We start from the raw sequence: 16,477 nt of genomic DNA on the forward strand, positions 1-16,477 counted from the left end.
AGAGAAAGAAGAGGGGGGTGTTGTTTACCCCTTCCAGTGACACAGGAACCGGGAGGCGGGTTCACCCAATGAAATTAATAGGCAGTAGGTTTAAAACAGACGTAAGGAAACACTTCTTCACACAACACACTATCAACCTGTGGAACTTGTTGCCAGGGGATGTTGTGGAGGTCAGAAGTATAACTGAGTTAAAAAAAACAATTAGGTAAGTTCCTGGTGGATAGTTCCATCGATGGCTATTAGCCAAGATGGTCAGGGGCATAAAGTGTGCCTAAACCTCCAACTTCCAGAAGCTGGGACTGGACGACAGGCAATGGGTCACTCAAAATGGCCTTGTTCTGTTCCCTTCCTCTCAAGCATCTGGCATTGGCTAGTTGGAAGACAGGATACTAGCTAGATGGACCATTGGTTTCACCCACTATAGCCATTTTTATGTTCTTATTGCAGGCATTTGTGTGTGTGTTTCAGGTGGGAGATGTTTTGTGGGATTGCTGCTGCTATTTTTCCTTTATGGGTTTCATTTTAAAAAAAATTTTGTCAGGTGCCTAGAGCCTTTATAAATGAAAACTAAATAACTAGACTTGTTTCTGGCCTTGTAGGTGTTCTTCACACATCCGTTGTCCTCCTCACAGAGATGTGTGAGAGAAGCCCAGACATGTTATCACACTTCAGAAAGGTAAGTGCAAACTGTGCATTAGTATCGCCGATAGCTAATGTTTACATGCTTCTTCTGAGCCTTCCATCCTTGGTCTTAGCCAACAGGATGTGTCCACAAGTTTGAGCGAAATCTGTGCAGCTAGTTTTAAATGAGGCGCGTGATGATAATGCAGGCTTTCTGTTTCAAAAACTGTCACACAATATCATCAAATAATTAAATTAGAAGTTTTCCCTGGGGGGGGTTCTTTGAGTCTCCTTGTGAGCGTGGGAGGGGGTAAATTATAAGATACTGACAAATCACTTATGTGCATGAAGACTTGTCCCAGAGTTAAAGTTGCAGTGACTCCTGAGATGAAAGTCCCGTAAATGCATTATTCCGCATGTAGCTGATTATATCAGTGACATCTGAAGTGGGATTAAACTTTATCTCTTTTTTTTTTTTCTTATCTAAGATGGGGAACTAAAATCACAAGCTTACACTGTTAAACTTACAGTTTTATACATTCCACTCAGGAAAAGGCAGAATTGAGGTTTTCATAGTATAGCTAGGTTTGGCAGAATTCAATTTTTATTTTTCATATTGATCAATAATATCAATGTTTATTTTAAGCATTTTATCTATTTTATCAAATTTTCATAGTTGTGCAAAATTGTGTGGAGGGTGTCAGTAGGGGGAATAAACAATTATTTAATAATAGTAGAAACTAAGGTTCAAAAGGTTAAAGCTTTATACCCATTAAAACACAAATTGTCAACATCACATAGTTAAGTCCAAAGCAGACTGCAAAGAGTTACAAAGGGATCTCACAAAACTGGGTGACTGGGCAACAAAATGGCAGATGAAATTCAATGTTGATACATACAAGGTAATGCACACTGGAAAACATAATCCCAACTATATATACAGGATGATGGGATCTAAATTAGCTGTTACCACTCAAGAAAGAGATCTTGGAGTCATTGCGGATAGTTCTTTGAAGACAGCTGGTGTATGTGCATCGGCAGTCAAAAACAGTAACAGTCTGTTAGGAACCACTAGGAAAGAGAGAACAAATAAGACAGAAAATAATGTCACTATATAAATCCATGGTATGCCCACACATTGAATTCAGTTCTGTTTGTCCCATCTCAAAAAAGATATATGAGAATCAGAAAAGGTGCAGAGAAGGGCAACAGAAATGATTAGGGATATGGAACAGCTTTCATATGAGAGAAGATTAATAAGACTGGGAATTTTCAGCTTGGAAAAGAGATGACTAAGGGGGGATATGACAAAGGTCTATACAATCATGACTGGTGTGGAGAAAGGGAATAAGGACGTGTTATTTACTCCTTCACATAACACAAGAACCAATTAATTAGGCAGCAGGTTTAAAACTAACATAAGGAAGTACTTTTTCACCCAACGCACACTTACCCTGCCCACAAGTTCCACAGGTTATGTTGTAAAGGCCAAAACTGGGTTCAAAAAAGAATTGGACTTATTCTCCATGAACTTATCTATCAATGGATATTAGCCAAGATAGCCAGTGATGCAACCTCATGCTCTGGGTGTCCCTGGCCTCTGATTGCCAGAAGCTGGGAGCGGACATTAGGGGATAGATCACTCAGTAAACTGTCCTGTTCTGTTCATTCCCTCTGAAGCACCTGGCATTGGCCACTGTCGGAAGACAGGCTACTGGGCTAGCTGGACCATTTATCTGACCCAGTATGGCCATTCTTATGTGTCAAAATATACAAAGTAAATACTTTTAAATCAAACTCTCATTAGTTCTCAAGCAGCATTTTTCTTACTTTGCCTGTAAATTTCGGTTATCATTGATGGAAATATTTTTTCATTGGTGTTTGTATGTATATGGTGAAATAGACATTTACCAACATTTACTGGTTAAAAACCTAATGCTTCAGCCTAAGTATAGCTAACATGTCCACATTGCACACAGCATGTAATAAGGGGCATTTTTCCCAGGGCGGGTAGGAGTTTCAGAGCCAGCAGTGTTCTTGTCTTCTAGCACACTGTCTTAGCCCTGCCTCTTGTCACTGCCTGTTGTAATCGCTCTTGCTGTATCTGCTGCTTTCAGAACTTAACTGCCAAATTATAAAGATTTCCTTCCAGAATTATTTGGAAGGCGTTCTTGGTGTACAGTTCTGATTCCTTTGGGCAAAGGAGGAATTGGGAACTAAATGAGCCAGTAGAAAGCAACTGGCCAGTTGCTCCACTGAAAAATCCTGAGGAGTCTTCTGCCTGCGTGCACAGTTCTCAACATACTCTTCCTGCAAGTCCTAAGTTTGCTCGCAGGGACCTCAGACAGGCAACCCCTTTGCTGGTGCATTTTGTGTACGCTAGAGCTGGGGTTTAATGTTATGGGGGCAGTGATGTTATCCTGAGCCATTGCCCATCACTGTCACTACTTAGGAGGTGGCTGAGTCCTGGGGGGAGCAATGAGGAGTTGAGTCCAACGACTTTGTGCACCAGGGCTTCTTTTTGGTGGTGTTTTCTTCTAGCCATCTTTCTTGTGGTGTTTTATGCTGTGAATAGTATGACACTATCTGTTCCTAATACCTGCTTCGTCTGTTTTATCCCTTTTGTCTGTTTGGACTCCTGCTGTATGTTAGAATGAAAAGGTAAGAGTTAACTCTTCTAGATGGTGCATGCTTTCATTGGATCTGTAGAGGCTTCTGTGTGTCCGGTCACCACATGGAGGCACTGTGCACTAACACTGCAGTTGTGATTAATGCCATGTGCTAGCTACGCTATACTTGTCTAACAAGCTCATTGTTGTCCAGTTTTTGGCTTGTCATTAAATCCTCACATCCATGGCAGTCCTGGATCTCAGTTGTGGCCTCTCCCAAACTGTGAACTATCTTGATCCCTCCCTTCCTTGTTTGAGGAATTTAGGCAGTTTCCTGTGTTCTTCTTTTAAAAAGTCTGATTGCCCTGGAGCCTTGATGTATTCTCCTTACCACAAGGTGTGTTTTGCTTCCGACTGGCAAAGTGGGACAGCCCTGGGTAATTCAGATGCTCTCCTGTATATAAGGGGGAGTTGGATAAGAACTCCATCACTGGAGTGGTTACACCAGCCTTGGGAAACGAGATACATGCAGTGGAGCATGGACCTCCACATACCACATGGGCTCAGCATGCAGCACTGGACTGTTCAGTACAGATCCATTGCACATCTTTTCTGGAAGTATCTGGCTGTCAAGGATCAGCAGAGTGGGGTAGGGGGCATCAGCTGATCTTTATGGCTGTAGCCTTTGCCTTTGTTTGTCCTGTCATCAGTGTTGGTACCTTGCGTTGTATGTAACAAAACAAAGACAATGCAAAGCAGGGTTCCAAGACTGTTCATGCAGACCACCCCAGTCAGCTGCACTTTGTATTTTGGGGGTAGGAGCAGTGTCCTCCTGCTGCCTTCTGAGATCTGAAGGGAAGCAACCTCCTCCAGTGATATGAGTCCGATTGCTGAAATGCTCCAGGGTGGAGGAAGGGAGAGTCAAGAAACTACAAGGAGAGAGATGTTTCCTTCTTGCAGAGCCATCTCAAATTTGCAGCAGAATGCTGCTGATTGAGCTTCTGTCAGGCACTCTAAACTCTGCCATGGCTAGCCTCTGGCAGATCTCCAAGGGGAATAATAGCTAGCTGAGTGGCTGCAGCACAATCCTGTGCGGAAGACAGAGGTAGCTTTCGGGAAAGATTCTGCTGGAGGACATGGGAGTGAAGTGTATTCATTCTGCATATACAGAGGTGTAGGTGAAAGAACAGCATCATTTTTCCTAATATGATATGGAAATCTGCCCAGACAGGTCTAGTGCCATCCCACCTGCAAATCACCCATTGCTCTTTAATTGGCCTTCAGTCTGTCTCAGCAGGACAGCCAGCTCCAGCACATTTTTGGACTCCGTTTCACTGCCTATTTCTTAGGTTACTTTCTAAATAAATATATGGAGATATACCTATCTCATAGAACTGGAAGAGACCTAAAAAGGTCATAGAGTCCAGCCCCTGCCTTTACTAGCAGGACCAAGTACTGATTTTGCCCAAGATCCCTAAGTGGCCCCCTCAAGGATTGAACTCACAACCCTGGATTTAGCAGGCCAGTGCTCAAACCACTGAGCTATATTCTCCCCCTTAACTTATTGTCAGCTCTGAGATGGAAAGATGAGTGGAATGAGAGAGAGATTACTTCACCACTTTTGTTAATTTACCTGGAGATCTACCAGCTTTAACAAGCATTATGTCATGTTCTGGCAAGTGGGTCAAGACTTTTCTTTAAATGAGAACATGTTTTCTAGAGAATGAAACTTGGAGACGTGCAGTATCCAGCCCTCCAGAAATGTGATCCCACCCCATGGCTATCCCAGCCTGAGTATCTGCTGCTGGTAATCCCAATCTGAGTACACCCATGGAATGTGTGTGCTGCTACAGAACAGGATTAGAAAGGACCACAAGGGTCATCTAATCTACCCCCCTGCCAAGATACAGGATTTGATGCATCTAAACCAGTGGTGCCAACCTTATTACACAGGGGGGCCTCAAACCTAAGCACAACCTTTTGTGGGCCGAACTGAGTCCCCATATTTTAATAAGATTTAGAGTCCCCTCTATTAACTTATATTTTAAGTTCAGCTTGTTTTGTATGTATTTAGATAGGTTGTTTTTATGTACAGTGTTGTCTGTTTACGCACTCGTGTAATATAAAATGATGTAAACATGACAACAAAACACTAATGAATCAGCCGTTACTATATTATGTTGAAGCAGGCTCTGGGCCTTATGAAATGCTCTGGTGGGCCGTAGTTTGGGCACCCCTAGTCTAAGCCATCCAAGACATGTGGCTATCCAGCTTCTTTTTGAAAGCCTCCAGTAAAGGAGCTTCCACAACCTCTCGGGGCACTCTGTTCCATTGTCCTACTGTTCTTACAGCTAAGAAGTTTTTCCTGAAATTGATGGATGGAGTAGTGAGACACCCAGGACTACCAGTCCAAGAGCTAGAGTAGACTGAGGCAAACTGTCTCATGCAGATGACTTGTCTCCTAAAAACAGTCACATGCAGTCCCTGAAAGAACCACTTTTCCTGAAGGGTGAGGAGATGACCCTGGGAATCAATGCCATCAACTTCTGCAGAAGTTGAAGCTCTCATTTTGAAAAGTTGCTGCGGGTGTGTGGGGAAGCTGTGAGCAGGAGAAGGTGGGTAGGCCCTGGGGAAGCTCTTCACTGTGGGTACTACCCAACTATTGGAGACTGGGTGGGAGGTAGAGCAGTGGAAATTCTCCACCTTTGACTACCCTGGAGGGTCTTCAGGGGGAGGGGAAGAGAAGAGACAGAGCGCCTTTCTGCAGCTAGCTGGGGGAGAGTGACAAACTTAAGACATCCATAATGACATCTGTTTCTGTTGTGGGAACGCCTAAAGACCCCCATCAGGGATCTCACTATGCCAGGCACTCCATACATGTAACAAAAAGATGGTCCTGGCCCTAAAGAACTTAGATTAAGTCAGCCAGAAGCTGGTGTGAAAGAGCCCCAATGCAAGGTCTAAGGACAGCACCCTGTGAAAGACCAGCACCCCTTCTTATTTTCAGCAGCTGATGGCCAGGGAACTCTCCGTGGCATTGTCTATGAACCTCGCTTGTGAAGCACCTCTGTTATATGCCTCTGGGCTTAGTGGGCTTAGCTCTCTGAGTAGCTCTGTATGATGGTGTTCAGGTCCTGGCCAGATGTCAGTGTCAGTCTGTTCAGTTAACCCAGCCTGTGCAATCAGAGATGTTCTGTGCGGAAGGATGTGTACACTGAGCTTCAGGACTCATTTTTGGATCCCTACATCAAAAGTGTGGAAGACAAGTGTTATGAGTATACTTTCTGATGGATCTTTCTTCTTCACAGCTTGTACCCCAGTTAGTTCGTATTCTAAAGAACCTTATCATGTCTGGATATTCACCAGAGCATGACGTGTCTGGGATCAGTGACCCCTTTCTGCAGGTAAGGATTGATAGTAAAACTCTCGGGTAGCAGTCTCCAGTGCGGTGTTTGGGACTTGGTTTCTGACTCCCTCACCTATTGTGCGAATTCATGGCAGGAGGAGTAAGCTTATAGCTATCCATATTCTATCCATATCAGTTGTTTGGTTGTAATAGGAGTGCTTCTGGCTAGAGGATGGAGACCTAAACATAGTATAAATCCTTTCCCCAGACTTCACTGAGGGAGAAGAGTTCAAATCCTCCATCCCTGCTCTAAACAGAGGGCCTCGTGATTTAATTGCCATATTTATCAGCATTTGATCTGTCTCTCCAGCACTCTTCTATGAGTTAACCAGAGGCTACTGCATAAAGTTGCTTTATGCCAGATGTGATTTAATTTGCTGCCTTTTGTTTTTTCAGGTGCGAATCCTGCGGTTACTAAGAATTCTGGGGCGAAATGATGATGACTCAAGTGAAGCAATGAATGACATACTTGCTCAGGTGAGGCCTGCCAGGTTAGGTTGATATTCAGCCTAAATTGCTCCTCTTAATTTCATCTTGTTACTTCTAGTTACATCCCTGTGTACCACAGAGTGAGCATCAACTCATTGCGCCACAAGTCTGTGCTTCTGAGGGCCATGATTTACTCTGGCAGATGCTAACAATCTGGGCAAGTGGGAGGACACTGCCTTGTTCTGATACAGAAATGAGAGGTGGCCTGGGTAAGGGGCTGCAGATGCTGGCAAAGCACGGGCAGTTACTTTACTTTTTGTTTTTTTCCAGGTTGCCACTAACACAGAAACAAGTAAAAACGTGGGTAACGCCATCCTCTATGAAACTGTATTGACTATTATGGACATCAAGTCTGAGAGTGGACTGCGAGTATGTTGTCTTTACCATGATTCTTTTCACTAAACCCATAGGATCATAGAAGTTAGAGATGAAATGACTGATTAAATGGAGTCCACCTGTTGGGGCTAGGGCAGGTACTAGTTTTCCTCGTGGACATACGAAGCTAAAACGTTTCCCTTGATTTTAGTCAAACAATGGGCCCCAGACTGAGTTAGTCAGTTAGCAAGGTCTAGTACTTAAGGCTCTAAAGTGTCACTGGAATTGGTTGAATCATAGGAACGTAGGGCTGGCAGGGACTTGGGTGGGTTGTCTAGTCCAGTCCCCTGCACTGAGGCAGGACTAAGTATCATCTAGACCAGTGGCTCTTAACCTGGGGTGCGAGATGCCCTTTCTGGGGATGCGAGACATGCCAGATTTTTTTAGAAGGTAAATCATTGAAAACACAAATTAAGCATAGGCAGGTAAGTGCAACTACTTTGTTTCATCAAACCTATGTATTAACATTATACATTTGTAACGATTACTGTGTTAAATTTTAACTGCGAAATTAAAATAAATATATAATTCTCTTTCATTCTATAGTTATATCTACTTCAACGATCCTTGATAAGGGGTGCAAGAACATATTTTTGAGAACCAAAAGGGTGCAGGCTGCAGTAAAGGTTAAGAACCACTGATCTAGACCATTCCTGACACATTTTTGTCTTAAAAAAAAAAAAACCCAGTGGTGGATATTCCATAACCTCCGTATATAACTTGTTCCCATGCTTAACTACCCTGACGTCCAACCTAAATCTCTGAGAGTGACTATGGTGCTGGTGGTAGATGTGCTTCCATAGTCTGGGATTCCAGAGAATCTCAGAGCTTGGGCTCAGGACAATGTTACATCAGTGAGATCCTGTGCCAGATGTGGTATCAATAGCAATGTCTGGAAGTTAACTGCATGTAGCATGATGAGGGAAGGGATGAGAGCTGTGCCAGGAACCATAATGTGTTGAGACACTGTGTCTCTCTTCCTGAGCTCCAGGAGGGTGATAATGGATTCCTCTTGTAATTTCTATCCAGTGGTCAAGGAGGTGGAAACGTAACGTGGAATGTCTGAGGGAAGCTCTAGTGGTTAGCGAGTTTATTCCACAGTTGAAGCATGCACAGCTGTACCAAGACTTAGTGCTCTTGTACGACTTGCTGTACATTGTGCAGTGAGATTCCTCTTTGGCCGGGTGTGTAGCCTTCTCCTAGAGCCACGCTGCCTTTAAAGAAAGTGCAGTGGGGAGCTGGAACCATGTGCATGACTCCTGCCTCTTTGGTTAATTGGTGTCTGGCGTTCTTGCTGTTTCTGCCCATCATTAGCTGTAGCACTTTGCAAGGTTGCTGAAGGACCATGTGGGCTCATGAAGCTGCGGTGAGGAGGAGCAGCAGCTTGTTGTGATCGCTAACCTTCCCAACTCTTCTTTCTGCAGGTGTTAGCCATTAACATCCTAGGCCGTTTCTTGTTAAATAACGACAAAAATATTAGGTAAGTTACCTGAAGTGTGTCAGACATGGGGCACTGCTGTGTTAAGAGTCTGCAGAAGCAGCTCCCAAGGCAAAGTGTTGGGAAAGGTTATGGGTGGGTGGGTGGGGGGGCGGGTATGGCTAAATTGCCTTGGTGACTAGTTTTCTTTCTCCTTGCCATACTTCTTTCCCTGAGTGTATCATGGCCTTTCCTCACTAGCCAGCAGGTCTACAGCAAGCTACTGCAGCCCAGTTATAGACCAGAGACAGGTTCCTGGAATAGCTCAGACTGTTTTTTTCCAGCAGCCAGTGAAGGTGTGCTTTCCCTTTGTCACAGCAGAAGTATCTCTTATAGTACATCTACATCCTCTGCTTGGAAACTCCCCTCTGGTTGGGTCAGAGAGCAGTTTGGCAGATTTTCCTTTGGTCCCGATAGCTCAGGGAAAATCCTGTCCCAGTGCAGAGGAAGACTAAACCCCTTTACTTTGCAATGAAACAGAATGTCTGGCACGAATGTGGTGTTCTTCCTTTGTCCTCTCTATCCCAGATATGTAGCTTTGACATCTTTGTTGAAGACTGTGCAGACAGACCACAATGCAGTACAGCGGCACAGAAGCACCATTGTGGATTGCCTAAAAGATCTGGATGTCTCCATTAAACGGTAATTGAGCTACAGAGAGCTATCTGTCTGACTTATGATGTCAAGACTGTGAGCCTGTGGGGTGGGGAGAGAGACAGATGCACGTTAACTGCCCAGTGCAGCAGTCCCACAAGGGATACTCTTATTACTGTCCAGTCTGCTCCCTGCTTCAGAGAGAACAGGGATGGTGACAGGCAGCCAACGTATCAGGGAAGCTGATCTTACGTAGGATCTTAAGGGCCTGGGCCATGGAACTCCTTGCCAGAAGAGCTCAGAACAAGCCCAAGCCTGAATGAGTTCAGATCAAGTTGTAAAACTCACCTTTTTAGTAAACTCCCTCCCCCAAGTTTATGCTTGTAAAGCAATCAGTGAAAGTCCTACAGGCCCAGAGTGGTTCTTCACTGCCTGGAGGATCAGGCAGAGGTGTACACTGTTCTGGGCTTTTGTGCAGTACTCCGCTGTCATGGTAATAGGAGTTATATAGAAACCTAGGGGACATGGCTTTAGCTTTGGTAGATTTGTCACAAATGCAGGATTGTTTCCTGTCGTACATTTTCTGGTGTTTGGTTTGAGTTTAAATGTTCAGAGCTTCTGCTCTGTCCCTTGGGAGATTGTTCCACAGTCTAGCACATCTCACTCCCAGGGATTTTTCTCTTGACATTCACCCTCAGTTTCATCCTGTTACCGCCTAGCTACCTCCTTTTTGCCACACTAAACGCTTTGATTTTTCATCTTGTGCCTGTGCAATACTTGTGGGCTGCTGTTGTGGTTCTGTCTGTCCTCCCACACCCAATCCTCACTTTGCCAAGCGTTGCATATTTAGCTTTTTCAATCCTCCTAAGTTGGGCCTTCCAACTCTTTGATCACATATTACTCTTATCTAAACTTGCTCCTGTTTGTCAATATTGTTCCTGTAATGTGATGGTCAGAACTCAGTGTGATATTCCATGTGTCCTTGCACCAAAGCCAAAGAGAGAGGGGCCATTATACTCTTGCTCGGTGATATGACACCTCTGCATGTGCAGCCCAAAATTGTATTGCCCTCATTGCTATCATATCACATTGCAAACATACCTGTTTTGTTGTCCCTGCAATCCATGGGTCGTCTTCGACATCATGGCTTGTCAAGTTTCTCTCCCTATTGAAAATTTGTGTAATAGATTCAACTTTGACAAATAATCAGTTTTCATGTTTTTAATCTCTCTGGACCTTTTATTTCTGTCCTCACTCCTGTCATTAGCTCAATTGTTCTGAATGTTGCTATTCTGCAGATTGGATCTGTCTGTCTGTTAAATTTTAACTTAATCTGTCTTTGTAATGGGTATTGCACAAGCTAATCTTACAGTTGAACCCCATTCTGAGGTGTGACTGCACAAGAATTCAGCAGATCAACATCTTTCTATTGCTGAGAGCCAGGGCCTGCATGAGAGGCTATAGATGGATCTGGTGTGTGGGAGGTCACAGTGTCATGCTCTGGAGCATGGTAGGAAATCAGTGGTATGCTAGAGCCCTGTAGAAGATTCTACTCTGGTCTGTGCCTTAGTGCTCCATCGGCAGAGTGCCCTGCCACAATGCTAACACTCAAGCTGCTGACAACCATGTCTGTCATTCTGGCAATCAGCTGACTTGGTGACAGAATCCCTGGGAGCACTAAAAGCAGATCTGTGTGGAAGCCAAGGGGGATGATCGCTTTTTTGTGCATTTGGTATTGGCTCTCTATTGAGGCCCATCCTTGTCTCCTTTAGCTATATTGTCATGTATGTCAGTTTAGTGCAGTTAAAAGTGTGCTTGGCCTTTGCTTTCAGCTTGTCATCAGCCCACTAAATAGCTCAAGCGCTTGGGAGATCCATAAAGGAAATAACTCTCTGAATACGGTCAAAGAAACTGCAGCTGTCCTGTGCTCAGTGCTCTGATGTATGGGGTTGTGAAGCACCAAAGCACTTCCTGTCTTGCTGCTATATTGATCAGCTTCAACATGACACAAGATTAAAATGTAAACATGAAACACCCGATGGTCTAGTAGGGTTAAGGGCAATAAAAAAAGAAATTTTAAAATATATCAGGAAAAAAGCAATCTAGCAATTGTATAGGTCCATTATTAGACAGGGATGGTGAAATTGTTAATGATGTAGAAAAGGCAAAAGTGTTTATTTTTTTTATGTAGGGAAGAAGCTAGATCACATAGCATTTACAGTGTTAATACTTTATATTTTGACAGTAACTAGGGAGATATTAATTGGTAGCTGCTAAAGCTAAACTGTTTCAAATCTTCAGGGCCAGATAACTTGCATTCAAGAGTATCAAGAGTTGGATGGGGAGCTCTGAGCCATTGATATTGATATTTGACAAATCTTGGACTTCTGGGGAAATCCCAAGTAACTGGAAAAAAGCTTATGTACCAATACTTAAAAAGGGCCAGCGGGTGATTTTGGTAACAACAGGCTGGTTACCTGCGCATTGGTCCCAGACGAAATCAAGAAAATGGTGATATTGAGCATAATCGGTGAAGAACTAAAGGATGGCAGCATAATTCAATATGATTTTACTGAAAATAGGTCTCAGCAAACAAACTTAATATCTTTTGCGAATACAGATTTGATTGGCAGAGAGGTGACTGTTGGCATCACACAGGTAGACCTCAGTACGACATTCTGATTTTAAAAAACGAGCACGAAACAACATGATTGTTGCACATATTAAATGGATTTTAAAACTGGCTCAGTGATCTCAGCGATAACTGTAAGTGATGCTGTTTTCTCTTAGAAGTCTGTCTATGGCCTTGTGATATTCAGTATCTCTATTAATGATCTGAAAGAGAAAATAAAATCATTGCTGATGGATTGCAGATGACAGACTAGTGGAATGGTAAATGATAGATAGCTCCGTATAATATGTATTGCTTGGAAAAAATGAGCTGGGCTCAAGTGAACAATGTGTGTTTTAATACAGCCAAATACAAGGTAATACATCTGGGAACCAGAATTTAGGTCACACTTACAGTATGGGGGACTGTATCCTGGAAAGCAGTGACTCTGAAAATTACTTAAGGGTCATGTGGAAACCAGCTGAATGTGAGCTCTCCAGGCAGTGCTGTGGCTGAGGGCTAATACAATCCTTGGGCCTGTAAACAGAGGAACGCTGAATAGAAGGTGTTATAACCTCTGTGTAAAACATTAATGAAACCATAACTGGAAAATCATGTCCAGTTCTGGTGTCCACAGTTCAAAAAGGTTGTTGACTAACTGGAAGGTGTTCAGAGAAGAACTACACAAATGATTTGTGGTCTGGAAAATCTGTTTTTATAGTGAGATTTAAAGGAGTTCCATCTCGTGTATTCAAGAGAAGGGTGAGAGGTGACTTGATCACTGTGTACAAGTACCTACACGGGGGAGAGATTTGTGATAGTAGAGGGCTCCCTAATCTAGCAGACAAAGACCGAATGAGACCTAGTGGTTGGAAACTGAAGCTAAACAAATTCAGACTAGAAATAAGGCACCCGTTTTTAACAGTGCGGGTCATTAACTAGTGAAACAACTTACTGCGGATGTGGTGGATTCGCCATCCCTTAAAGTCTTTCAGATTGGATTTCTAGCTCAGCCAGACCCTTTGGATTTGATGAAGTGAGGTTTTCTGTCCTGTGCTACGTGGGCAGTCAGACTAATGATCATCATATCCTTCTGGCCTTCATTTATACAATTGTAGCCTCTTGTAACCTGGTGTTGCTTTCACTATTATGTCAGACTAATTCTGCAAGGTAGCGACCAATAGCTGGAGGTCCAGAAATTCTCAGATGGACACTTGCTGCTTGAAAGGTGTTCTGTTCTTTAGGATAGTTAGAGGCCTCCATAAAAATGCTGGAGAACTTCCGTTTTCCCCTCTTTTCAGTTGACCTTGTAAACTGGAGTATTAGTAATAGGATGAAATTCAATAGTGAGAAGTGTAAGGTTATGCATTTAGGGATGACTAACAGGAATTTTAGTTATAAGCTGGGGACGCATCAGTTGGAAGTAACGGAAGAGGAGAAGGACCTCAGAGTCCTGGTTGATCGCAGGATGACTATGAGTCGGCAATGTGATGTGGCCGTTAAAAAAGCTAATGCTGTCTTGGGATGCATTAGGCGAGGTATTTCTAGTAGAGATAAGGAGGTGCTAGTCCCGTTATATAAGGCGTTGGTGAGACCTCATTTGGAGTACTGTGTGCAGTTTTGGTCTCCCATGTTTAAGAAGGATGAATTCAAACTGGTACGGGTACAAAGAAGGGCCACTAGAATGATCCGAGGAATGGAAAGCCTGTCGTATGAAAGGAGACTTGAGGAGCTCGGTTTGTTTTCCTTAACCAAAAGAAGGTTGAGAGGAGATATGATTGCTCTCTTTAAATATATCAGAGGGATAAATACCAGGGAGGGAGAGGAATTATTTCAGCTCAGTACTAATGTGGACACGAGAACAAATGGATATAAATTGGCAGTCGGGAAGTTTAGGCTTGAAATTAGACGAAGGTTTCTAACCATCAGGGGAGTGAAATTCTGGAACAGCCTACCGAGGGAAACAGTGGGGGCGAAGGACCTCTCTGGCTTTAAGATTAAGCTTGATAAGTTTATGGAGGGAATGGTATGATAGGATAATGTGATTTAGTCAATAGGTCAATAACGTGCGACCACTGGTAATTAGTACCGAGGGTCAATGTTGGGATATTGAAAGTCTTTTTCCTGAGTGTCTGGCTGGAGAGTCTTGCCCGCATGCTCGGGGTTCAGCTGATCGCCATATTTGGGGTCGGGAAGGAATTTTCCTCCAGGGTAGATTGGCAGTGGCCCTGGAGGTTTTTCGCCTTCCTCCGCAGCATGGGGCAGGGATCGCTAGCTGGAGGATTATCTGCTACTTGAAGTCTTTAAATCAGGATTTGGGGACTTCAACAGCTGAGTCAAGGGAGAGAATTATTTCAGGAGTGGGTGGGTCAGCTTTTGTGGCCTGCATCTTGCGGGAGGTCAGACTAGATGATCATAATGGTCCCTTCTGATCTTAAGTTCTATGATTCTATGTTTTTTGTTCTCAAGTGCTTAATATCTTCTGGTGAATGGGAAAGTAGCATTAATCAAGATTGCTGCTGCTTTCCTTACTGAAAGATGAGAATGCAGGAAATGAAGGGATTTGGGCAGGTAGGAAACCTGTGCCTGTATTTGTCATTTGATGGTGATAGCTTATTAGCTTGCGCTCTCTCTCTCGTTCCAGGCGTGCAATGGAGCTGAGCTTTGCATTAGTTAATGGCAACAACATCCGTGGAATGATGAAGGAACTGCTGTATTTCCTGGATTCCTGTGAGCCAGAGTTCAAGGCAGATTGTGCCTCTGGAATATTTCTTGCAGCAGAGAAGTAAGGGCTCAATTAAAGTTCACATTAATCCCCTGCTGGTCCTGGGAACTGTATGGCTGGGCATTTGTGTATCTCCCCCCGCCACGCCAGAACCAATGAGGCTGGGGGACTGTTTTGGTCATTTCTTCCCCTCCCCTCTGCAAATTGGCCCTGGTGTGGTCTGTTATACCTATCTTGAGAAGTGGCATGGTCCAATGCTTATAGCTTTATGGGAGGTACTGTTTGTAGGCACTTAATTACTGATTTACATTATTAAACAAATCCAGTGTGCTGACTCCTTCTGCTAAGTGGACTGATGCCATGTTCAGTCTCTCTTCCATTAAATTGTGAAACAAGATGATCTCATTACTACTGTGACTTTGTAATTGGAAGACCAGCTCTACTGTCCTGTACTGCAGAGTATCACTTTACTCCGCAGTAAAGTTAGTCATTTAATGCTCACGTATTGGAAAAACTGAATCCATATACTATTTTCCAGCAAATGTGAGATGGCCTCCTGGTGAGTGATGGATCAGGAGGTGAGGGGTGAGGAAGCTTTCATAATCCTGCCCAATTTTCTACTGGTGATAAATGCCAGAATTAATCACTCCTCTGACTTTTTCTTCATTATCTTCTTAGATATGCCCCTTCCAAACGCTGGCACATAGACACAATTATGCGAGTCCTAACAACGGTAAGTGGTGCATATCCTGAGAACCTATGAACAGCTTTCTGTAACTTCATGCAGTGGCTAGTCCTGCATCAGTTTAGAACCATCAGCCACTCTGCACTGTAGTTGTGTTGACTGCAGGCCTTTGGATGCTAATACAGAGCACTGTGTGTGTGTAGGAGCTAGTAACAAGCAGCCTGGGACAATTAGTTAGGGTGTTCCCTGAAATGAGAATTGGAAAGGATTTTGATTTTTTTTTTTAAAGATTTCAGAAGAGAATGTGCAAGGAGCCACTATAAAAAGATGTCCTAATATTTAATTACTTCAGTGGCAGTAGCACCCAGGGGCTTCAGGAAGGGTTAGGGCTGCTTTGTACTGCATGCAGTACAAGTAAATATGGAAATACAAGCTCTTTAGGGGAGAGACCGTAACCCAAGAAGCCAAGTGACATATGAAGGGTGAGAGGAGAGGGGTACAATCAAATACATACAGCTTTTCAAGATGGATACTCCTGCCATTCTTATGTAATTAATTATACATAAAGTCCCAGCTACCTTTGGACCTAATTATCATGTATTGACTGACCACTTGATAACAATCACTGCTGAGGTGGGACTAGAGGAAGGCCTTGCAGATGAGGTCAGTGAGGACATGCCATGTGTATGGGGAAGCATAGAAGAAAGCATGGAGGAGTTTGTGTCAGAAGCTGACAAATGGGTGCTATAATTTAACATTTGAGACAACAGTCTTCTCACAGAGTGCCTGACGAACCGGGGCTGTGGTCTCCAGTTTGATTCCTGTCCCGAGTGTCCTCGTGTGGAAAAGAGTAGCTTCCTTTGTTGAGACTGAGGCTCGGTTTCC

At 43.6% G+C, this 16,477-nt stretch overlaps 1 protein-coding gene across 4 annotated transcripts in view; it reads left to right on the forward strand.

The window, feature by feature from the left end:
- AP1G1 (adaptor related protein complex 1 subunit gamma 1) overlaps positions 1–16,477 on the forward strand; it is a 94,957-nt gene that overhangs the window by 53,430 nt on the left and 25,050 nt on the right. For 3 of the 4 annotated variants that reach the window (XM_039502811.1, XM_039502809.1, XM_039502810.1), the window contains exons 6-14: positions 600–676; positions 3,274–3,282; positions 6,539–6,634; positions 7,033–7,113; positions 7,396–7,494; positions 8,925–8,980; positions 9,506–9,619; positions 14,827–14,967; positions 15,586–15,640. In XM_039502811.1, coding sequence (XP_039358745.1) covers positions 600–676; positions 3,274–3,282; positions 6,539–6,634; positions 7,033–7,113; positions 7,396–7,494; positions 8,925–8,980; positions 9,506–9,619; positions 14,827–14,967; positions 15,586–15,640 — 728 coding nt within the window. The remainder of the gene's footprint in view (positions 1–599; positions 677–3,273; positions 3,283–6,538; positions 6,635–7,032; positions 7,114–7,395; positions 7,495–8,924; positions 8,981–9,505; positions 9,620–14,826; positions 14,968–15,585; positions 15,641–16,477) is intronic. The other variant, XM_039502812.1, reaches the window with a different exon arrangement.

This window comes from Mauremys reevesii, linkage group 16 (genome assembly GCF_016161935.1).
Source record: "Mauremys reevesii isolate NIE-2019 linkage group 16, ASM1616193v1, whole genome shotgun sequence".
In the NCBI taxonomy this organism is placed as follows: Eukaryota; Metazoa; Chordata; order Testudines; family Geoemydidae; genus Mauremys; species Mauremys reevesii.